General features: G+C 41.3%; 1 protein-coding gene across 1 annotated transcript in view; it reads right to left on the bottom strand.

The window, feature by feature from the left end:
- Positions 1-6967: 6967 nt before the first annotated feature.
- The window catches only part of Slc2a2 (solute carrier family 2 member 2), a 30335-nt gene continuing 13067 nt past the window's right edge, over positions 6968-24235 (bottom strand). Inside the window, exons 4-11 of the mRNA XM_036190215.1 lie at positions 21118-21242; positions 16090-16205; positions 14801-14963; positions 14100-14287; positions 12225-12329; positions 8254-8355; positions 7249-7452; positions 6968-7168 (exon numbers count right to left, since the gene is read on the bottom strand). Coding sequence (XP_036046108.1) covers positions 6968-7168; positions 7249-7452; positions 8254-8355; positions 12225-12329; positions 14100-14287; positions 14801-14963; positions 16090-16205; positions 21118-21242 — 1204 coding nt within the window. The remainder of the gene's footprint in view (positions 7169-7248; positions 7453-8253; positions 8356-12224; positions 12330-14099; positions 14288-14800; positions 14964-16089; positions 16206-21117; positions 21243-24235) is intronic.

The following is a 24235-nucleotide window of genomic DNA, read 5'->3' as shown; positions in this document are numbered from 1 at the left end:
GCCACTCAGACCCAACCAAGTAAACACACAGAGACATATTATTTATAATCTGTATGGCTGTGTCAGGCTTCTTGCTAGCTAGTTCTTCTATCTTAAATTAACCTGTTTCTATTAGTCTATAAGTTGCCATGTGGCTTGTGGCTTACTGGTATCTTAACATCTTCTCATGGCGGAGGCTGGCAGTGTCTCTCTAACTCAGCCTCCCACTTCCCAGAATTCTCTTCTCTGATTGTCCCGCCTATACTTCCTTCCTGGCTACTGGCCAATCCGTGTTTTATTTATTAACCAATCAGAGCAACACATTTAACATACAGAACATCTCACAGCAAGATAGATAGACAGACAGATAGATAGATAGACAGACAGACAGATAGACAGACAGAAGTGTGTGTGTGTGTGTGTGTGTGTGTGTGTGTGTGTGTGTGTGTGTGACAGCATGCATGTGGAGGTCAGAGAAAAACTTTGTGGAGGGAGTTCTTTCCTTCCACCTTTACATGGGTCCTAGGGATCAAGCTCAGTAGACCAGGCTTGTGTAGCAATCACTTTGCCCACTGAGCTGTCTCATCAACCCTATCTCTGGCTCTTGATGGTTGGCATATTTTTCTTCTGCCACTAATAACCCAGACTTAACAAAGCATACAAGGCTTAATTGGGTTGGTTTTGACTTATGCTTTTAATGTTGACAAACATGTCTTAAGGGACCTGAGAAGATAATTTTATCATAACTTAAAAAAAATCTAATTCTAAGCTAGGTGGTGGTGGCATATGCCTTTAATCATAACACTTGGAAGGCAGAGGTGTAGTTGGCTTTTTTTTTTTATTCTTTGAGGGCCTGTCACCCAGCTCCCAAATACATACATGGAAACTTATTCTTGCTTATGTATGCCTGGCTTTAGCTTGGTTTGTTTCTAGCCAGCTTTTTTTTTTTTTTTTTTTTTTTTTTGAACTTAAATTATTCTGTTTCTGTTTCTTTTCTTTTATGTTTTGCCTCTGGGCATTTTACCTTTCTTTATTTTATATGTCTTTCTTTCCTTCTTACTCTGTGGCTGGCTGTGTGGCTGGCCCCTGGAATCCTCCTCTCCTCCTTTTTCTCCCTCCTTCCTCTTCTCTCAAGCCTAGATTTCTCCTTCTATTTATTCTTTTTGCCTGTCAGCCTGCCTATCCTTTTTACTGCCTTGCTATTGGCCATTCAGCTCTTTATTAGGCCATCAGGTGTTTTAGGCAGGAAAACTATCACAGCTTCACAGAGTTAAACAAATGCAACATAAAAGAATGTAACACACCTTTGCATCATTAAACCAATGTTCCACAGCATAAACAAATGTAACACATTTTAAAATAATATTCCACAATAGTAGGTTCTATGATACCCTATTTCCAAAAACAAACAAACAAACAAACAACAACAACAACAACAAACTCCTAAGTTAGTGTATCTACCACCATCACTGATGGGAACATCAGATTACAACAGAGAAGGGAACTTCCTGGTGTATTAGGTTTCCTAGACTATCTGAGAGCAGGTTTGGGTTCATAAAACTAGTAGTCTGCTGAGTTAATACAGTTCATATATTTTCCCTAGTAGTCAAAGAGATGTGAAGTCAGAACTAGACGTGAGCAAAAAAGAGACGAAAGATTCCAAAATTATCAGAAGAATACATAACCCTATTCCTTTCCCTCATATTTCTTTTCTATAAAGCTTGCCTTATACGTGCCAAATTGCTACTAAAACACTGGGCCACACCTCTAACTCCCAATACTTCTCATTGATATAAATTTGTAAAACAACTGAAGATTTGATAAGTTTAATTTTGTTAAGAGTATAGGTTTTTAGCCGGGTGGTAGTAGCGCACGCCTTTAATCCCAGCACTCGGGAGGCATAGCCAGGCGGATCTCTGTGAGTTCAAGGCCAGCCTGGGCTATAGAGTGAGTTCCAGGAAAAGGTGCAAAGCTACACAGAGAAACCCTGTCCAGAAAAACCAAAAAAAAAAAAAAAAAAAAAAAAAGTATAGGTTTTTCAACAGGTGTATTTGGTAATAACCATACATACTAACACAATCCAGAAAAAAATGGCTTAACGCTTTTGTCTTTGTAGACACAATAGATTTTTAATGTTAAAATTATAGGTATTTTTGTTGCAGTTAATTATAATAATATGCAAAATATTAAAAATATTTATTATTTTGAGATAAAAGAAGTTTAGGGAAGTGGTGAAAAAATACAATAAAGTTTACAGCTGTTAGAGAAAAGTTTGTGCATATTCCTCACAATGATAGCATAATATGGAAAAGGAGACAGAAGGAAAGCTTATTTATGTACATGGATTTCTTGTTTGTTTTTCAGTCATTGATGGTAACAACTTACTAATGTTAGAACCCCATTGAATAGAATACAGTACTTACTTCTATGTATAACTATTGTACACATAAACAGCATGTGTATATGTGCGTTTGTGGGGGGGTTAGAACACAGCTTTTTTAGCTGGTTCCCCCCTTTCACCTTTACCTGGCCTCTGGCCATACAGTTCGGCTCTTCAGGCTCGTGGGGCATCTTGTCAGCCCTGAGAACAGGAGCTTTAACAGTGATATGTACCATGTTCTGGGAAGTTGCGTCCTTGTCACTTATTTAGATGTGAAATGAGAAATGGTGGATGCCACATTAGAAGGTGGTGGTTCCGACTTGTCTTATCCTCCGTTTGCATCTATTTATAGTACGGAACTTTCTGGCTGTGAACCATAGTCCGGCGGTAAGAGTCCCGCGGCCTGCAAAGAGGAGCTGTGGTTTCCCATCTTTGTACAGTTCACAGCACTCTAAAACAACACGCTGCTCATGACAAGTGTTCAAATAAAGTTATTGAATTAATGTATTTCACCAAAAGGATTCCCCATTCCTCCCCTGCCGCTCCCAGCCTCTAAGTCAGTTTTCGTTCTAACTGAAGACAAGATGGCTGCAGGGGGCACAGTTTGGGCTAAAGAGTAGTTCATTTTTTACCCTCAAATAAGAATAAGGAAAAATGCTTGGAGAAAAAAGTTCACAGTTAATCAATAGAATTCTTAATTTTTTATTAGTGTGGGTATTTTCCATATAAACTAAGACAGCACCAAGCATTTAGCAATGTACTTATGGGCAAATATAGTAGTTGTATGTAAATTTCTAACTTAAGACCAGTTTCATTTTATGATAATTTTTAAAATGTACAACAAGTTAGAAATGAATACAAACACCGTAGAGGGGTCAGAGTGGCTTGTTCTCCTGCTTATGATCTTAACGTAGAATTCAGTTGAAATCCTATGCACATGGAGCTCACACTTCATGCACTGTCTTCATTTAGGACACTGGAAGCACAGATATTGCCTAACAATTGTTGCCTGCTCCTGTGCAACAAGGTGTCAAAAAAGCATATTTGGTGCATATACACTGGTAAATAACATGTTTACAATTTTAAAGAATTAGTAACAAGCTTTGATTTTTGTCCTCCGAATGTAATCCATATACATATATATATATAATATTTAAATACAATATGCAGCATTTTATTTTGTATTTAGTATTATCCAAAGAAATAATATTATATATAGACCCCTTAATGTACTATAACTTAGACAAAAACACATTTTAAAAACAAAATAAAAACTCTTATAGTTAGATTCCATGGTATTTTCTCATTGACTTGTGATACTTTTCCCTTGAAGTAAGAAAATATTAACTTGAACTTGTGAACTCCATTTATTTAAAAGAACAACTGGATCTGTCTTCTATGCCACCATCTTTATCTTGACAGCATTTCTGTGAACACCAGTTCTAAGTACCATTGTGGAGTACCCCTCTATCCTAGGTCCAATAGTTCTGTATTTGATCCTCAGGTCTGTTTGCTGAGGTCAGAGATGATATCATGCCTACCTTCAGTGAATGCACCTGAAGGAAAGTGAAAGGCATTCATGGGTCACGAATTCCCATGTCTTTCTTAACTCGCTATTGCACGTTAAGTTTCATAAAGTGTGTGAACAATGTCTCACTACAGCTCAGAACGTATTACAGAGTGGATCGTGCTTAGGAAGGCTGGATAGAAACTTCGACAAAACCCTTTATTGGATGCCCAGACAGCAGACAATAATGAGGTGCAACAGTTATGTGGCCAGACCAAGAAGTCTAGTTGTACTTCAGACAAGGTGAGAGAAAAATCACCTTTGTAAAGACTGTAGAGTATGAAAATACCACTACAAAAATGATACCTGGAAACTGAACATTCAAAATCACATCTAATTTTCCTGGAAATTAATGTAAGTAGTGACAGGTTTGTGATTTACCATTGAAGGCCAGTAGTTTTTTTTAATTATGTTAATTAGTACATTGGTCACCATCATTTAAAACTTTATTCACATTCTATTTCCTTAGCACATGCATAGGGTTGATCACTGATAGTGATGGCTCTGCATCCTCACATGGAGTTTTAATTGCGTCTGTAATGAGCATGCACGGACTTTTTCTCAGCATTATTGTCTAAACAATAGAGCATAGTGATGATTTGCATGTGTTTACATTGTCTATTAGGAAATTTAGAGATGATTTAGGATCTATGGAAGATGCTCCACTTTCTCTAAGGCCTTGAGCATCTGTTGGTCTTGAGATGTGCAGTGTGAATGGGGAATGCCCATCTTAGCCAGGACACGATGTAGGATACTTACATTTCTGAGACAGAACACTTGATGATTGGAATATCTTGAATTTAAGGTCAGTTAAAAATAACTAGTTATAACTTAAAAGTGATCTTTGGGATTCCTTTGAAAAACTTTACTACTTTATTCTCTCAGAGATTGGGGCAGGGACCATGATTTGATAGAAAGCACATCCATCCATGTAAAAATATTCAGCTCCTGTATCACTTAGTGGAACTATGAGCTTCCCAGAGGCTGTCAGCATTCTGAATGCAGTAGAAGATTAGAGCCCTGCCTCACACAGAGAGCCTAGCACAAAAGTCTCCACTGCCTAAGTTTACTTTTGATTGGCTCCTGAAATTTCAAGTGTGAAAAAGAAAAGTCACCCAAATTTTCCACAAAGGAGTAAAACAAACAAACAAACAAAAACAAACAAACAAAAAAACAAAAACAAAACAAAAACAAAAAAAACCCCAAAGTTAAAAAAAAGATAGACATAATTTTCTGTTGGTTTGGACTGCATGTATGTGAACAAGTCTGACCAAGAATAAGCAAACAAAACACTAGATTGAGTTAAGCATGGTGGCACTCACCTGTAATTCCACACCCTGGAGGCAAAGGCAGGAGGATTATTACAAGTTGGAGGCCAGCCTGGTCTCCATAGGGGTTCCAGATCACTGATCACTACACAAATGTTTTCCTAAACAGAGAGATAAGATGGGGAGAGGGAAGGAAGGAGGGAGGAAGAGAGACAGGAAGGAGGAAAAGAAATGTGTTCAGTGAGGTTTTCCATGTGTCAGGAGCACCTTGTTTTTACAGGTGCTTTTCACTGGGTGGGTTTGGTGGCCCAGGTCTGTAATCCTGGCACTTGGGAAGTAGGGACAGGAGTTCATGAGCCCAGCCTAGGCTGCATGAGACATTGACTTGATCCCTCCCCCAAATGAAAAAATTGTTTTTTGTCAACACACATCTGTCTATCCATCCATCCATCCATCCATCCAGCCAGCCAGCCAGCCAGCCATCCATCCATCCATCCAGCCAGCCATCATTCATCTATCCATGAATGACTGATCTGCTCTCTTTGTAGGGAAAACAGCTTGGAGACATTTTAGTTGCCTGTGTGTCCCTAACTGTAATTAGGGACAGCATTTCCAATCTGTCTACAGAAGTGAGGGCACCTAGAATGTCCTGGCCACACAACAGATGTTAGTGCAACAATAGGGTAATTTATATAGGACCTATGCATGGTAAGACAGAGAAAAAGTTGAAAGGGGATGACTGTTGTGAGCCAGGGAACCCAGTTGGTGTTTCTAGAGAAGTTAAAGAGGGTTTTTTTCTTTTTTTAAAATTAGGTCTGAAAATCAACTTCTTTTGACAAATCTTAATTAAAAATTTTTTTTTAAACGAATAGAGCAACCTGTTATTCCGAATTCCCCTGTGAGATTGACCAATTTGTTAGAGTTTGGATACAAAATGCCTGACTCCTGATGGTTTAAGTGTGTCTTGTAACACCTCAGACAAAAACACTAGTGGGCAATTAAAATAAAATGAATAAAAGTACAGCATGAAGTTCTGAGGTGAGGAACTAACATGGTTTAGACACTGATATTCACTGACAATCTGGGCTCTGCAGCTAGGAAAGATGAGTGTTAGAGACAAAATACATCAAAGAAACTAAAACGTTTTCTCTTACTATAGGAAGATTTTGGTAGCTATAAAATAGTTTTTCATCACAAATAGAGTTTAACATACTCAGCTATTCTATATAAAATATGGAAAAATAATATTAAGCAAAACGCAAACTCTAATACAGTGAGAGAGGCTGAGGAGGGATAACAGTAATGTCAGTTTGAACATGAGCCTTGCTGACACAGCCAAGTCCTTTAGCGTCACATCTGTGACTAAGAAAATTCCAATTTAATCGTGTTTAAATATATAGATATTACTTGTAGCTTCAGTAGTCACATGCTTCAAAAAGCAATGATATGTTATATCAAAAGCACTTCAATTTCAGTTTTTAAAAAAATGAACAGGGCTAGGAAAATTGTAACACACTTTCCCTGTAGAGTATCAGAATAACATCCCCGTTGATTTACTTTATTAGGAATTTTGCCGTCAAAAAATAGATTCTGTAAGTTAAAAAAATATACTTTCTTTGGTAATATTTGTTGACATTTTCGATCAGAGTCTGCAAATTCTTCAAAAGGTATAAAACAAAACTCTTGGGTGTAGACGTACGCTCTTGAAGGGATTGGTTAAGAGGAAACACGTGGTCCCTTCTCCTCTGTCACTGGGCTTTGGACAGGTCACCCTCAGGCTGTCTCTGAAGCCGCCAGGAATTGCATTTGCACAGCAGCTTTGCGTGGTGGGGCCGGGCCACTCTTCTTCCGGAACTCTGCAGCGATTTCCTCAAAAGACTTTCCTTTGGTTTCTGGAACTTTAAAAAATGTGAACAAGGTGAAGGCCAGGACGACCCCAGCGAAGAGGAAGAACACATAAGGCCCGCAGAAATCCTGCAAGGAGAGCAAACAGATGTGGTCAGCAGCTGCACGGCCTGCTGGGTCCTCGGGGCTTGCACAGTGTGGGCGCTTACCGCGATGTACTGGAAGCAGAGAGCAATAATGAAATTGCAAAACCAGTTGCTGAAGGCGGCCAGGGCCAGAGCAGTGGGGCGGGGTCCTTGGCTGAAAAATTCAGCAACCATGAACCAAGGGATTGGACCTGGTCCAATCTCAAAGAAACTGACGAAGAGGAAAATGGCTGTCATGCTCACGTAACTCATCCAGGAGAATTTATCCTGAAGACAAAGAGAAAGTTGTAAGTGGGGCAGGTGGCCATCGGCTGCAGCCTCCTTGAGTTTAGCAGCATCTGAGTTCTCTCAGGCTGAGCGCAGAGGTGGGCGCAGCCCTCTAACCATATATATATAAAAAATCAAGTTCAAGTTACTCTGGTTGAAACAAGTTAGTCCAACCCAAATCTTGCTTCCATATATATATAATCAAGTTCAAGTTACTCTGGTTGAAACAAGTTAGTCCAACCCAAATCTTGCTTCCATATATATATATAATCAAGTTCAAGTTACTCTGGTTGAAACAAGTTAGTCCAACCCAAATCTTGCTTCCATATATATATAATCAAGTTCAAGTTACTCTGGTTGAAACAAGTTAGTCCAACCCAAATCTTGCTTCCGTATTTGGAGCCCCTGCCCAGCCAATCCCTTACATTAGGGCTTTTTGAATTTTGTTCCATCGTTAATCTTTCCCTGTGACAACCAAGAAGACCCAGAATCCTCGGTCTTCCTACAAATATGGCCAGAGAGGTTTGACTCCCTGTGCAGGATGAGATGCTAGGGTGGGAGGGAGGTTCAGGTACCTGCCCATGGTTATTCCAGCAGGCCAGCCACCCGTGCAGCCATTCTGCTGCCCTGGATAGTAAGTGGCATGCTGGTACTCCAGTCTCTAACTCCAAGAACATAGTTCCCCTTTCCTTCACATTTCTCCTCTTTGTTTGTTTCATAAGTCAGTCTCAAGCACTTATGTATAGAGCTCTTTAACCTGGAGGCCAGAGATGTTTGCATGTGTCCAGGGAGCAAACTCACCAGCAGCACAAGGCCCACAGACATGAAGATGGCGCAGAAAAACATCCCAACCATTCCAGCTAGAAACAGGGATCTCCGCCCCGCCTTCTCCACAAGCAGTACCTAGGGAAGTTAACACATTGTCTCAGTATCCTGTGCCAAGCAATGCTGCCTTTATACTTGTATACTTCCCCAGTAAGGAGCTGGTTTATTGTATGTAGTGGGGTGGAGACAGTGCTGTGGCGCCATTTTACAGATGTGCAACTGAGGCGAGAAGTGACACTTGTGTGTGATGGTGGCGCTAGCCTCGGTAGACAGTGGTAGTTAGCTAAACATGGGCTTCATTTGACCACGTTGGTTGAGAAGTTCCCAACACTCTAGGGCCATCCCTTTGAATACAGGAGGGAGAGGCAGTACATCCTGGTGTCTCCTGAGAGTAACTCTACAATGAAGCTGTGAAGATCTGCATTCATCGGGGCTGGGGCGGGAGCTCAGTGGCAGCTTACTTGGCTCATACGCTCAGGCCCTGGATTCAAGGAGAACAACTGTTGTGCTACAAAGAAAACGGTGACCTGGTTTCTCTCCTGCTAATTTAATCATTACAAGGGTTCATGTGCCACAGACATCTGAGACAGTGCAACTATTCAGGTGTTAACCATGCTCATCCAACTTCTCAGTGATTAATAAAGTCAAGTTATGACTGCTTACCTGGTGATGTACAGTGAATTAGATCACTGTGCCAAAGCAATGAGCTCTGTATTTTCCTGGTGTATATACCTGTTGTGGGAGTGAACTGCTGTGTATTTGAAAAGAGAAGACATCACAGCAAGATGTTACAGTGCTTCTTCATGGTGACCGAGGAGACCTGTCCTCAGTCTTTGAGTCATGAACCTTTGCATCAATCAGTAAGGTTGACTATTAGCCAAGATCAACACTTTTTGACTAGAGTCTGACCCTTGGGATCTTGTCAACACTGGCCACACACACAAACACCATAATTTCCCATCTTGGTGAGCAAACTGGCTATGCTCATCAATCTAAGTCAACAGCAAACCAACACCCATAGCATGCTGAGCTCTGTGTCTGCAGACATCTGTGGAGCATTTGTCTTCACCTGCAGTGAAAGCCCTTATCTCAGAGGCACACTCAGACCAGTGTTTCGGGTCACTCTAGAAAGGACGACAAGCTGAGTGCCTACATTTACTTACTAAGAAGTAAGCAAGGAAAACACTCCTATATATTTCTTAAAAGTTATTTCATTTTACATATGTGATGCTTTATGTGCTTGTATGTCTGCCAATCATATTCCTATAGTGCTTGTAGGTGTAAGTGGGGGATCAAATCCCCTGCGACTAGAGTTAAAGGTGGTTGTGAGCTAAGAAGATGGGTGGGTGCTGGGAATTGAACTCAGGCCCTCTGGAAGAGCACCCAGTGCTTTTAACCACTGGGCCATCTCTCCAGCCCTCACACAATTTTGGCTCTTTCAAAGCTGGAGGGGTGATACATGATGTTGACATAGTATTTTCAGGGTATGAGAAAACAGGAATATTTTCTGCAGGAATATCTGTTTCTTCTGTCTATGAAAAATATTAACTGGATAATAAAAGCTAGAAATGTGTGTGTTGAAAGCTGAGTTGCATTCTCTCCTGGGAACTAGATGACAGTCAAATGCACAAGACCAGTGGAAAAGCAGGGCCCAGCACTGGTGCATCTGTTGGACTATGGCCCTCACTTTTACCCAGTATGCACACCCCTTAGGTCCTGGCGCCTTGCTGGAGCGAGGCAGCTATTGCTTTGCTCCAAGAGCCACCCTGCCTCTCAGTACCCCCATCTTTCTTCCTGTTTTGTTCTTTTCTCAAGATCATAAGCACCCTTCCATCAGCTCATTGCTATGGATGAAAGCACATTCACAGTGTAGTTGAGACTGTCTCTGTTTGTCAAGCAAATTGACTGATTCTTATCTTTGAATATAACATATTTAAAATGCTTTTGAGTTTTAATATTGGTCATTAATGGGCTAGATGATTTAATGTTGCTCCCGGGTTAGTGAAAACAAAACAAAAAAAGCTACGAGTGCTGATTCTTTCTGCACATTTGGTTTTCAAGTTCAGGGACACAAAACTAATCTTTGTTGGGCTTTGATATGGTTTGGTTTACTACAATGTCTTGCGTGGGGCCTTGCTGGATGTGGACTTGATATCCACCTGCCTCAGCCTCCTGAGTGCTAGGATCGATCACAAGTGTCTACTACCACTATTTGGAAAACCTAAGTAAAACACTTCACTGCTTTCTGTAATTGTGGAGTTCTAATGAAGTGATTAGAACTGATTTTCTTTGTGTATCAGCCATCTACTTTAAAACCTTTGTAAAAGAAAAGAATGAACTCAAAATGTTCCATACTCAAAACAATTAAGATGCATATTATGTTTATAATTTATAATAATTATTGATTAAACTGCTCCTCCATTCAAATGAGTTTGGGTACAGAGGGAAGAAATAAAATTCTGCACAATTTTTTGTTTTGTTTTTCCTCAGAATTTGAGTTACCCAATTTTAACAACATGATGCCTTATATAGCAAATCCTATTTTAAGTAACATGCTTTAATAATAATGTCCATTTTGTAAAAAAAATACCATTTTCAAGGGACAAAAAGGACAAAGAGTCCCTTGGATTGCACCCCAGTGATGGCCTTTATTGATTGCAGAGCCTTTGGCTTGGCTGGTGCTTCTCTAGAGTGGAGAATGCAGAAACACAATATTCTGTTTGGTCTGCACTCCTTTAGCTCTCCAAGGTCCAGCAGTGTGTGACGAGGTCTGGGGAGCCAGGCTGTAATTTATTGACCACCCTGGGCTAATAGTTAAAGTTCATATACAGACAATAAGAAACCAAGTGTCAAAATAAGCTGAGTATAGTATTCCGACCAACATTAAAACACAAAAGCGGAGGGTTGGGGACTTAGCCCAGTGGTAGAGCACTTGCCTAGCAAGCGCAAGGCCCTGGGTTCGATCCTCAGCTCAAAAAAAAGGGGGGGAAGAAAGTGAGCAGAACAAGCTTCGCTTTTAAGCCAGGGGGTGGTGGTGCACGCCTTTAATCCCAGAACTCGGGAAGCAGAGGCAGGCAGATCTCTGTGAGTTTGAGGCCAGCCTGGGCTACCAAATGAGTTCAAGGAAAGGCGCAAAGCTACACAGAGAAATACTGTCTCAAAAAATAAACAAACAAACAAAAACAAACAAACAAAAAAAACCTCAAAAGCATTTTTAATATGTTGTATTCAAAGGTAAGAATCAGTCAAGTTAGTTTCATTTTGAGTGAATTTCATTAGTTGAGAAGTACAAAGACTTCTTATTATGTCAAAATATCAAACTAGTCCTTGGCTTTAAAAAAGTAAATAATTTCTTTCTTTTGTTGGAATAGGGAAGACAATGAAATTTCATATTTTATTGCATATTGGAATGTATCACAAGGAACTATTTACTTGTGAACTGCCTGGAAGTTCTGCCCAGTGATCTAACATCATAGGAATTTGCCAAGTTTGTTTAATTCTGTTTACAAGCTTAGTTATCTATTAGCTTTTTAAATGATTTCCCCAAGATACCATGATGAAATATCTCCAGCAGTCCGGGAGAGGCTAGGGAATGTTCCCAATGTTGCTGTAATGGCAAGCTGTCAGCCAGCCCTGAGGTGTTTAAGTAGAGAAGAACCAGAACCTAGAGTCCCATAGAGGGAGAAAGTCTTGCCAGTGAGTTATTAATTCACCAAATGAATGAATGCCTGGCACCCTCCACAGTGGGAGAGCCAGTGACTCACCACCTCAGCCAGCCTCATCTCAGAACAGTGGCTGGTGTATGCACAGGACTTTCCCCATTGTTCACTTATCTGTACACACACAATGCACGTGGACAAAGTTGCTGATACTTTAATCATAAGTCACCATCCCACCTGCACTCCTGGACCAAGAGCGAGCATAGGCTCATTTAACTAGTGACTTACAGAGATAGCAGTGAAGATCATGTTGATGGCACCAACGCCAATGGTAGCATACACAGGCTGGCTGACACCAGCTGTCTGGAAAATGCTGGTAGAGTAGTAGAATATCTGCAGAGTAAGAACAGGCCAGTCTTACGGGAGCCTCCAACTGAGGCCCCCAGAGCAAGACATATGGCTGTTTATTTTTAGTTTGTGTAGAACCATGATCTCTAAAATCCTCTAAAGTTTACCCCCACCCTCTCCTCAGACAAGTCTTCCTTCAGTGTTTAAAGCTCCTAGTTGCTTCAAAGTTCTTGGCTTTAACTGAAAACTCCAATACTTCATTTCCTGTATTTGTTTTAATTCTAAACTTTTTGTTAATGTATAACCATATAACATGTACACACAAGTGAACAGCTCCATTGTGTTAAAAACTGATAACAACCATGTAAAGAGAACCCAGGTAAAGGACTGGCTCATTTCTGATGTTGCAGAACCCCTCTGTCCTTCATCCGTTGTCCTAAGGGAATCACTCGCCTAACATCTGACATGATAGATGAACTTTTGCCAAGTCCTGTACTTAATGTTAGTGCATCATACACACTCTCTTGTTTTGGCTTCTTTTGCTAGACATTGTCTCCATGAGGAACCTTTTTTGGACACTTCATTGTCCAAATGTGGTATTCTGATACACCTACATCACTACACTTTAGTTCCATTCTACTGACGGTTGCTCTTTTAGGGTGTTCATGAGTAATGCTGCTTTGGTACACACTTTTTGTTCTTGTATTTTGAGACAAAGTCTCTCTGTGTAGCCCTGGCTGACCTGGAACTCACTCTGTAGACCAGGCTGGCCTCAAACTCATGGATATCCACCTGCCTCTGCCTCCCGAGTGCTGGGATTAAGGTGTGCCAGCACTCCTGGCAGACACACACTCTTAGCAGTCATTTTGTTGGAATGTGTGAGAATTTATACCCAGGATTTGAGGCACTGAATCATCATGTCTGTTATAAATTTGATATAGATGCTGCCCAATACTAACCAAAAAGTAATACAAATTTTATATTTTCACCAGTGTGTAGAACAGTTCTAGTTGCTATTCATCTATCTATCTATCTATCTATCTATCTATCTATCTATCTATCTATCATCTACCTACCTACCTACCTGCCTACCTGCCTACCTACCTATCTGTCTGAAGTATACCATCCAAATGGAACTGTGAACTCCTTTTTGTGTAAATTATTAGAAACCTGTGATGTCATATTCCAAGAACCTTCTGATTTAAGTTTGGGGGTTGGTAGCTTAAATAGTATTCCTTTCTCACCATGCATTCATTATAGCTTTTGCCTTTCACTTCCACCCCACCTCCCTTGTCTGGTGTATGCATGTGTACATGTTTGCATTTGTGCATGTGTGCACTTGTGTGTGCATGCATGTGTGTGAAAGGAGGAGGTCAATGTTGGGTATCTTCCTCAATCTCTTTCCACCTTGTTTTTTGACACAGGGTCTCTTAGAATCTGAAGTTCATCGATTGGCTGGGCTAGCATGCTAATGACCCAGGGATCAACACTTATCCAAATTGCAATTATGTAGGTGCTTTGTATATGGGTGCTGGGGCTCTGAATTCAGATCTTGGCATTGTAGTGATCTGTCAGCCCCATTGCCTTCTTCTTAAAGGACCCAAAGTTCTATTGATTGTTGACATTTTAAAAATATTGAGCTAATTTTAGACAGCCATTGAAGCAAATCAAGGGAAATCAAGTACTACTGAGAATATGTTGTAATAATACTTGATGTCAGCGTTTATAAATATCTTTTAGTAACTTAAACCTACACCTCTTTCTCTCTGTCTCGGCTCCCTTTGCTCACTTAATGTTAGGGGTTTTTAAACTTACCCCATTGATTCCAGAAAACTGCTGAGCCATGTGCAGCATTAGTGCCACTATGATGGGCTGTCGGTAATTGGAATCTGTGAAGAGCTGTAGCACGGAGACTTTCCGCTCAGTAGATGCCTCTTCCTTTTCTTTTCTCATCTCATTAATATCTTTGGTGACATCCTCAGTTCCTCTTAGTCTTTTCAAGCCTGACCCCGCAAAACAGGTTGAAACAACCCAGATCAGACAAAAATAAATATTTTTTTTCTGGTCACAAAGGTGCTACAGATCTGCATGCCCCTTTCTTTGACCTTTCTTTGGCAATTCTTCTTCTCTGTTTGCTTAAATTAAATACTGTTCTTTGATTAAAGAAAGAAAAGCAAAGCAGAACATCTGACTTCATCTGGAGAGAGAGAGAGAGAGAGAGAGAGAGAGAGAGAGAGAGAGAGAGAGAGAGAGAGAGACTCTGCTCCTCATCACAAAAGCGCAGTTCTGAGAAGGGTGGATTAGGAGCCTCTGGTTAAGCCCAGCAAATGCATAGCATGCCAGGCACATCTAAGTAAAACAACACAGCAGCCATATCTGTGTGTTCTTCTGAGCAATCATCAACTTCATCTACAAAGTCCTCATGTAGATTTTATTGAGCAGCCATTCACATGTGCTATTTGGTATTAGCTGCTAATTCCTCAATAATAGAAGCAGGTAGTTCCCCATACACTCACTTTTCTTTGCTTTGACTTCCTCTTCCAGCTTTATATAAAGGTACCGGGGGCTTTCTGGACAGAAGAGTAGCAGGAGACACTGTAAGAGAGCTGGTACAGCAGATAGTCCAAGTAGGATGTGCCAATGATCCTGGTTGCCCAGAATAAAGCTGAGGCCAGCTATCTGAAAAGACAAGGAAGGAGCATATCAGTCGCCTAGTACTTTGGGCCTACCTTCTATAGCAACTCATGAGAAAATGCATTGTATTTTTAATAGTGGTCCTTGACTGTTAGTTCATATTGGCACAAAGGCGAGGCTGTAATTAGTGAGTCCCATTTTAACTAAATCAGGAGCAATTTGTTCGTAAAGAACTCAGCTATGCTTGTCTTCATTCACTCCAATTGGATGTTTATGCTGGAGATCAACTCAACTTGTAAAGACACACATGACATCAAAAGCAAAACACAGTGTTCTTGGAAGCAACCAGATGGAATTATATGGTTTGAATTGCTACTAGGTGTGGAAGCAGATCTCTGGAGCTCACTAGCCAGCCAATCCACCCCAACAGCAAGCTCAATTTCAGCAGATCAGAAACAAGGTGGAGAATGACAGAGGACACCTGATATCAGCCTCTGGCCTCTATAGACACTCATATTATACATGTATGTGAACATGTGCATCAGAGAGAGAGAGAGAGAGAGAGAGAGAGAGAGAGAGAGAGAGAGAGAGGCATGACAGCATGACTTGCAGCTTTGCTTTAAAATCCCTTCTTAGGTTTTGCAGAACTCAAATATTTCATAGAACAATTATGTAATGACGACCAGATTTATGACAACAGTTACTTAATGCCGACCAGACCAAGTTTATGATACCTATTGCAGTGGTTCACAGGCTTCCTTTTAGATATCTTAAGTGTGGAGTTCCAAAGATCCTTCTGAGGCCAGAGGGTAGAGGGGAAAGAGAGAGCCAGCTGAAGAAGAGCTTTTATCATAATTGTTTAAATTTAAATTTCCAGGCAGCTCACTCAAAACAAAGAAAACTCAGTTAAAAATCTAGGGTTGGAAAATTCAAATGTTAATTCTAGGATTGCATTGGAACTTTCCCATGCACTGTCAATCCCACCACCAGCTCTGAGTATGATGTAAGGAGTGGATATAATTCTCCTTTGAGCTAAAAAGCTGGCTTTTCACACTGCCTCTTGTCCATGTTGGACTCTCCTTCCCGGCCATGGTAGTGTGCAATGAGAAGTGACAGTTGGGAGAGGGAGATGAAGGAGACGGGGCTAAAGTCAGGGATGAGGAGGTTTCACCTGACTAATAAGAATGCCTGTGACAAGGGCCAGTTGGTGAAGAGTGCCCAGGGCACCGCGGAGCGTGGTTGGAGCGATTTCACCAATGTACATTGGAACCAGTCCTGAAATTAGTCCTGTGTGAGACATAAACATGGAAATGTTAAAATGCAACCTGAGACATTTCAGTAACAATTATGTATTCAATTACAGTCAGCACCCTTACTGAAAGTCACTCCCCAGGTATTTTGAAGGAGCCACTGTCCCCAACCATGGGCACAGTTTATGTAGAAAACATTTCTTCTTTTCCTTCTTCTCCTTCTCCTCCTTCTTTTTCTTCCTCTTCTTCTTTCTTCTTCCTCTCCCTCTCTTTCTTCTTCTTCCTCCTCCTTCTTTCTTTTTTTTCAAGACAGGATTTCTCTGTGTAACAGCTCTGGATATCCTGGAACTCGCTTTGTAGACCAGCCTGGCCTCAAACTCACAGAGATGGAATTAAAGGCATGCACCACCACTGCCCAGCTGCAGAAAACTTTGGTTGATATTAATTCATACAGAAATCCTTGGCTGATATTATACTAAATGAAGGTGTAATTGGAAATATTAATAGAAAGCACTGCTTAGTTGTGTATTTGGCAGTTTCCATGATCTTAGTGTCTAGTTCATATCAGAGTGGCTAAGGATGTCTTGAAAAAAGAGCTTAGGGATGTTTTAGTATTCATCCAGATTTACAGGATTAAAGAGAGTCAGGAATGGAGAGATGGCTCAGTGGTTAAGAGCAATGGTTGCTCTTCTAGACTACCCGGGTTCAATTCAAGGTACCCATACTGCAGTTCACAACTGTCTGTAACTCCAGTTCCGGGGGATCTGACACCCTCACACAGACATACATGCAGGTAAAACACTAATGCACATGAAATAAATAAATCTTAACAAAAGGAAGTCACAACATCAAAGGAAAGCCAAGGTTCTAAGAGAGGTGAGAAATGACTCACCCAGAATCAGTGGAGTAGAGTACCACATGTAGGTTTCATGCCTAGCTGAGTCCACATCACATGGGGATACCTCAATATCTCTCTTGGGTGGTTATGAAGTACAGAAGAGGGAAGAGGATAAGGAACTCGAGGGCTCTTCCCCAGCTGTCCCAAAAAGGATTACATAGCTTCATTACTGCATCAAAAATCTTAGGTTCAAATACTTGTAAAGTGAATCCAAGAACACTTCAAAAAGATTATTCAACATGACATGACAAGTGTTTCACTTGTTGTACCGTCTCTCTCCCTTTTTCCTCTATTTTTCTTCCTTAAAAGGCATATTTCCTTTGATCTTATATGTATGAGCATTTTACCTGCATTTACATCATGTGTGCCTAATGCCCACGGAGGCCAGAGGATGACCTCAGATCCCCTGAAACTGGAGTTACAGATGGTTGTGAGCTAGGTGGGTTCTGGTAATTGAAACTAGGTCCCCTGGAAGAACAGCCAGTGCTCTTAACCACTGAGCTATCTATCACTCTAGACCCCCGTAGCTTTCTTAAACATACAGGCAATTAGGTATGTTGTAAATAGTGCCATATCCAGACATTTGCTAATTGCAGAGTTTAGTGTTTCCTTAAAAATTTTAAAATATGGTTTACTATGAACTTCCTATTTCAGAATGCCCACCTTCTAAATGAAAATTGATGGTCTTTTGACAAAAGGTACTCTTGTCAACTATTTATAATTAATATATAACTTTAGAATCCACATGGTTTTATACATTCACATGGTTGGTATGGTATTTGCACTTCTACAGAATTTTACATGTGACTCTGACCTGTGACCTGTGGAGTCTGACTAAGAGAGTCCTTCTCTATATATTTCAAGGCTAGGATGACAGAAATTAGCTCCCAGGTCTGAGGAGGTCACAGGAACTTGAATTTAAATTCTATTTCTGGTCATTTTTGGCAAACTTTAGTACTCGGAATGAAATGAGACTAGACTTTAATGACCGTGGACAGTACAAGTCACTTGGCGGTGCTAGCTCTGTGCTACTGCATAGCATGTCTATGTCTTTATTTTCTCATTTGAAAATAGAGTAATGTTTTTCCACACTGTTTTAAAAAGGTGTGTGTGAGTGTGTGAGTGTGTGTATGTGTGAGTGTGAGTGTGTGTGTGTGTGTGTGTGTGTGTGTGTGTGTGTGTGTGTGACAGAGAGAGAGGGGGGTTACTATTTGGGCCTATTCATCTTTTATAGAAAAAACCAAGGCTGAGCCTTAACTAATCTGTCTAAAGTAGAGGTGGTGCCTTCTGAATCCATGGTGCATTCCACATCAACCTGACTCTTCTCCTTTTATCATTTGTATCAACAGTGAAATAATAAGGAGAGATATTTCAGTTACACTTTTGCTTCAACTGATCATTGAAGACACGGGGAATTACAATCTTTTCTTCAAGTAAAAGGATTGGAAGTAATCATAGAGAAATTTTGTACCCTTGTCTCTTTTTCTCTATCCCTCATGGATATCTGTGCCTTTGAGGTCAATTCCAATTTGTAAAAGCAGTTTAAAATGGCAGCCCGGAGCCATTAGAACGAAGGGTTCATTGATACTGAGAAGTCCAGTGTCCTTCATTTGTTTGCAATTGAATTTTTCTGTCTCTTTTCAGACCCCTGCCTCAGAGCATTTGAAACCCTGTCTCCGAACACTAGTGCTGATGCTCAGACATGAAGTCGAGGAGAGGAGGGACTCCATGAGATGCTTCTGTCCAGTTACCTCTCCCTTTGGACACCACAGTTTGCTGCTCCAAGCAGCTGTGTCTGGAATCAAAGAGGGTTAGGTACTATGGTCTAAGAGATCAATCTAGGAGGTTGGGACTCACCCATGAAAGACAGACACTGTAGCACAGGCTACGAGCCCAGGGTTAGGGTCTGAAGAGAATGGCCTCCAGCTGCTGGCTGCAGTACCAGAGTAGTGGCAACAGCTAGTGATTATCTTCACTTGGTGTCTGCCAGATGCAATGCTGGACACTTTCCATGTATTTTCCCACTTCCTCTAGAGTAGTGGCTCTCAACCTTCCTAATGCTGTGATCCTTTAATGCAGTTCTTCATATTGTGGTGACCCCCAACCATAACATTATTTCCATTGCTACTTTATAACTGTAATTTTGCTACTATTGTGAATTGTAATGTAAATATCTGTGTTTTCTGATAGTCTTAGGTGACCCCTGTGAAAGAGGTCATTCAACCCTAAAGGGGTCATGACCCACAGGTTAAGAATGGCTGCACTAGGCAGATGGATGAAGCTGGAAAACATCATCCTGAGTGACGTAATCCAGACTCAGAAGGACAAACATGGTATGTACCCACTCATAAGTGGACACTAGATGTAAAACAGAGGATAACCAGACATCAACCCACAACTCCAAAGAAGCTAGCTAACATGGAGGACCCAAAGAGAGACACATGGATCAGCCTAGGCAGGGGAAATAGATGAGATCTCCATGAGTAAACTGGGGGTGGGGGGCAGTGGAGGGTAGGGTAGGGGAGGGGAGGGGAGGGTAAGGGAACAGGATGGTTGAGCTGGAACAGGGATGGAGGGGAGAGTAATGAAAGAGATGCTATAATAGAGAGAGACATCATAGGGATAGGGAGAAACTGGGTGCTAGGGAAGTTCCCAGAAATCCACTGGGATGACCCCAGCTTAGACTACTAGCAGTGGTGGAGGGGGTGCCTGAACTGGCCTACCCTGGTGATCATATTGGCGAATGCCCTAACTGTCATCATAGAGCCTTCATCCAGTAACTGATGGAAGCAGGTGCAGAGAGCCACGGCCAAGTATCAGGCTGAGCTCCAGGAGTCCAGTCAAAGAGAGAGAAGAGGAATTCTATGAGCAAGTGCATCAGGATCATGATGGGGAAACCTGCAGAGATGACCAAACCAAACTAGTGGGAACTCATGAACTTTAGACCAACAGCTGTGGAGCCACTGTGGGACTGGACTAGGCCCTCTGCATAAGCGAAACAGTTGTGGAGCTTGATCTGCTTACAGGGTCCCCTGGCAGTAGGGTTAGGATCCATCCCTGGTGCATGAGCTGGCTTTTGGGAGCCAACTACCTATGGTGGGACACCTTGAACAGCCTTGATACAGGGGGAAGGGGTTGGACCTGCCTCAACTGAATGTACCAGGCTCTGCTGACTCCCCATGGGAGGCCACACCTTGTTGGAGGAGGGAATGGGGGTTAGATTGGAGAAGGAGGTTGGAGGGGCAGGTATGGTGATATTTTATTTGTACTGAAATGTGATTTTATTTGAATGTTAATAAATAAAGTTGCCTGGGGGTCAGAGCTAATAGCAAGCCAGAGCAGAAACTTGGTGGTGGTAGTGAACGCCTTTAATCCCAGCACTTGGGAGGCAGAGCTAGGTGGATCTCTGTGTGTTCAAGGACACAGCCAGCATGGAGACACACACCTTTAATCTCAATACCAACCATAGACGACCTGGAGGTCTGTATAGACAGGCAGTGACAAGGAGGTCATGTGGTTGGGTTTACAACCAATGAGAAGGCAGAACAGAAAGTCAATAAAAGGACAGACACACAGGAAGTAGGTCTCCTGCTGAGGGGGAGGACAGCAGCAGCAGTGAAGGGTAAGAAAGGGTTTTTAGCTCTTAGCTATTGCTCTGACCTCTTGGGCTTTTAACTCTGCAATTGGCTCCGTGTTTCTTATTTAACAAGACTGTTACATGTACAGGCGGGAGGAGGGAAGAGAGGGGGACCTGTGGTTGGTATATAAAGTGAATAAAAATGTCTTAATAAAAAGGAACCACAAACAAAAAGAATGGCTGCACTAGCAGTAAATGTTCTTGTCACCTTCATTTCACAGATCAGGAAAGAGAGAACTAGCTACACAATTTGTCTGAGGTCCAACAATTAGAAGTGGTGTTCTTGGAGGGGACAGGGACACACATGGCATCATGGCTGGCTCTTTCTTTCCACCTTTGCCTTCCTTCTGTGAGGCTCCACAAAGCTTTGCCTAGAGTGACTCTCAGACGATGACATGTATGTGTGTCACTCACCACAGTACAGTCCTGCTACACTTCTTCCAGCAATGATGAGGATATGTGATGGTCCGAATTTGGAACACCCCATCAAGAGAGCTCCAGTCAAAGAGAGACTGTTTGCTGCCATCATGGCTTTGATCCTGAAAATTTAAAAACAATTTTAAATTCAGCACCAAAATATGAAGAAATTACTTGTTTTCAGACCATATTGAGATTTTTGCCTATGAATAATTATTTTTAGTTTTACTGAAAAGCTAGTTCAGAACTCTTGAAGCATGCCTGCTACTTTCTCATCTATGAGCTGATGTATTAGCAGGGAGTACTATTCATAATGTACTTTCATCTACTTGTCTCTTATTTTCATAGAGACAAGCCCCTTGATTTGCTTTGTTTTTGTGTTTTGCAGATGTGGGTCTTACTCACTAGCCCTGGCTAACTGGACCTTACTTTGTAGCCCAGGCTACCTTTGAGCTCTCAAAGATTCTCCTGCCTCAGCCTCCAGAGTGCTGAGATTATAGGCGTGAGCCACCAGGCCTGGCTAAGTAGTTGACTTAAGGTGGCACTTCTGGTACTTACTTGGTTATTTGATTTTTCTACAACTCGTTTGTTTTAAAGAGCAGTGTTTTGGTGACTGAAAACTGATTTTGTAGTTGCTATCCATCATTTTCTCTTTATTGTTTTGTTGATAGTAAAGATTTTTAGCTGCTTCTTTGAAGTCATATTTCCTTTTGGGCCTGTTTTGGAAGTAGATTAAAACATTTTTCTAAAATTTGTCATAATTATGGTTGTCCTTGTTTTCATACAAAGCCAGAATATTTATTTGTAAAATCTATCAATTAATTGTAACCAAATTTAAGGATTTATATTGTTTTTGAGACAAGATCTCATGCCAGAGTCTAGGTTGGTGCAGAATTCACTCTGCAGACTAGCCTGGCCTTTAACCTGTGGCAAGTCTTATGTTTCAGTCTCCTGGGTGTTAGAAGTATAGGCATGACCCACCATATGCACCTACTGTAAAGCACATTTTGAAAGCTGACAATAGCAATAAAAATATCACTAAGCAAAGCAACCATGTGAAAATCACACACAAGCTTTCTTGAAAGTTAAGTCAAAGATAATAAAGCCAATACAAGAATATCAGCAAACAGGTTTGGCAGTGTTTGTACCACAGTGACATGTGCATCCCTTGCTGTGGTCATGTGGTCACTTTGCCTACTAGGGTTTCAGACTCTGATGATAAGTGGGCTTTTTCTAAGCAAATATCTTCAAGACCAAACACACTTTTTCCTTAGAGAATACAGTTATGTGTGTACACAGCAGTAATTGCCTAGCAGCCATGTGTACGCTTAATGGTGTCCTCCAAGAGCCCAAGTCCTAATCCCAAGATCTGTGAACATCACCTTATCCAGCAAAAGGTGTTTTGAAGATGTGGTTAAAATAGCAGTCCTGGACAGGAAGAGTGTCTTGGAATATTCAGGTAAACTCAGTGAAATCACAGGTGTCCTTATAAGAGCAAGGCAGAAGAGAAGGAGAAGATATCATAGAAGTGGGGAATGGATGGTGTGCTCAGTAGTTTTATGTCAACTTGACACAAGCTAAAGTCATCTGAGAGGAGGAAATCTCAATTAACAAAATGTCCCCTTAAGATCGGGCTGTGGGCAAGCCTGTAATGACATTTTTAAAATTAGTGATTGAGGAGGGTCCAGCCCATTGTGGGTGGTGCCATCCCTCAGCTGGTGGTTCCAGATTCTATAAGAAAGCAGGTTGAACAAGCCTCGAAGAATGAACCAGTAAGCAGAACCCCTCCATGGCCTCTGTGTCAGCTCCAAGTTCCTACCCTGTTTGAGTTTCTGTCCTGACTTCCTAAAATGATGGATAGTGCTGTGGAAGTGTGAGCTGAATAAACCCTTAATTCCCTGAGTTTTGTTGGTCATGGTGTTTCAACACAGCAATAGTAACTTTAACAAAGATAGAAGTTGGTACCAGGAGTAAGGTGTTGCTCTTATAGACCTGCCATGTTTTGGGGAAGATTATGGAAGGACTTTGGAACTTTGGGCTAGAAAAGTCATTGAGTGTTGAGAATTTAGTGAGCTCTTCCTTGGGAGCCTGAAAAATAAACATTGAGGACAATGTAATGCAGAAGCTGGAGGCTGGCTTGTGAAGTTTCAGAGGGAAGTTTAAAGACTCTAATGGGGCCATTTGTTATTTTGAATTAAGAGTCTGTGGTTCTGGTTAGCTAGGGCTGAAGAATTAGCTGTGATTAACAAGACACCAGAACTACTAAAGTGAAAAATTTGCATTGTTGGGATACTCGATGCTAGTTAGCTGGAGCTGAGAATTTAGTGGTGATTAAGAAAAGATCAGTAGCCGGGCCGGTGGTGGCACATGCCTTTAATCCCACTCACTCTGTGAGTTTGAGGCCAACCTGGGCTACAGTATGAGTTTCAGGAAAGGTGTAAAGCTACACAGAGAAAACCTGTCTCAAAAAACCAGAGAGAGAGAGAAGAGACCAGCATTGTTGAAGTGAAATCTTCTGGGAAGTGTTTCTAGAAAACACACAGAAGCTGTCTTCCAGAGGGAAGAAACCCTAAGACAGAAGTTGGTAACAGGGACTGGGATATTGCTATGATAGGCCAGATCATGTTTTTGTTTGAAATGAAATGGATGGACTTTGGGAGTTCAGGTTAGGAAAGCAGTGGAATGCTTTAATCACTGCTTAATGGCCAATACTAATAGGAGCATGGAAGACAGTGGTCCTGAGAGTGATTGGAGCTGTGGGGGCTGACTCAAGAGGTCTCAGAGAAGAACATTACTATGTGGCCCAGAGATGATTCTTGTGATATTTTGGTGAAGAATGTGTCTGGTTTTTGCCCTTATCTGAAGAGTCTACTTGAGGCTGAAGTGAAAAGGTTTGTATTTATTCCACTGACAGAGAGACTCCTGAAATAGCCTTGTATAGACTCTGTTGTATGGTTATTAGTAGTAATCTAATGGTGACTTATAATATAAAGGAGCAAGCTGAGCAAATAAAATACAGAATGTACAGATTGAGAAAAGGGACACCAGGAAGTGGAATGGAGCTAAACCTTATGTTTAAGGAGATAAGCAAATTAAGAAATGGAATAACAGGAGT

The sequence above is a fragment of the Onychomys torridus genome, chromosome 6 (assembly GCF_903995425.1).
Source record: "Onychomys torridus chromosome 6, mOncTor1.1, whole genome shotgun sequence".
NCBI lineage: Eukaryota > Metazoa > Chordata > Mammalia > Rodentia > Cricetidae > Onychomys > Onychomys torridus.
Note: the sequence above shows the minus strand (reverse complement) of the source record. Positions and strands in the feature narration are given on the sequence as shown.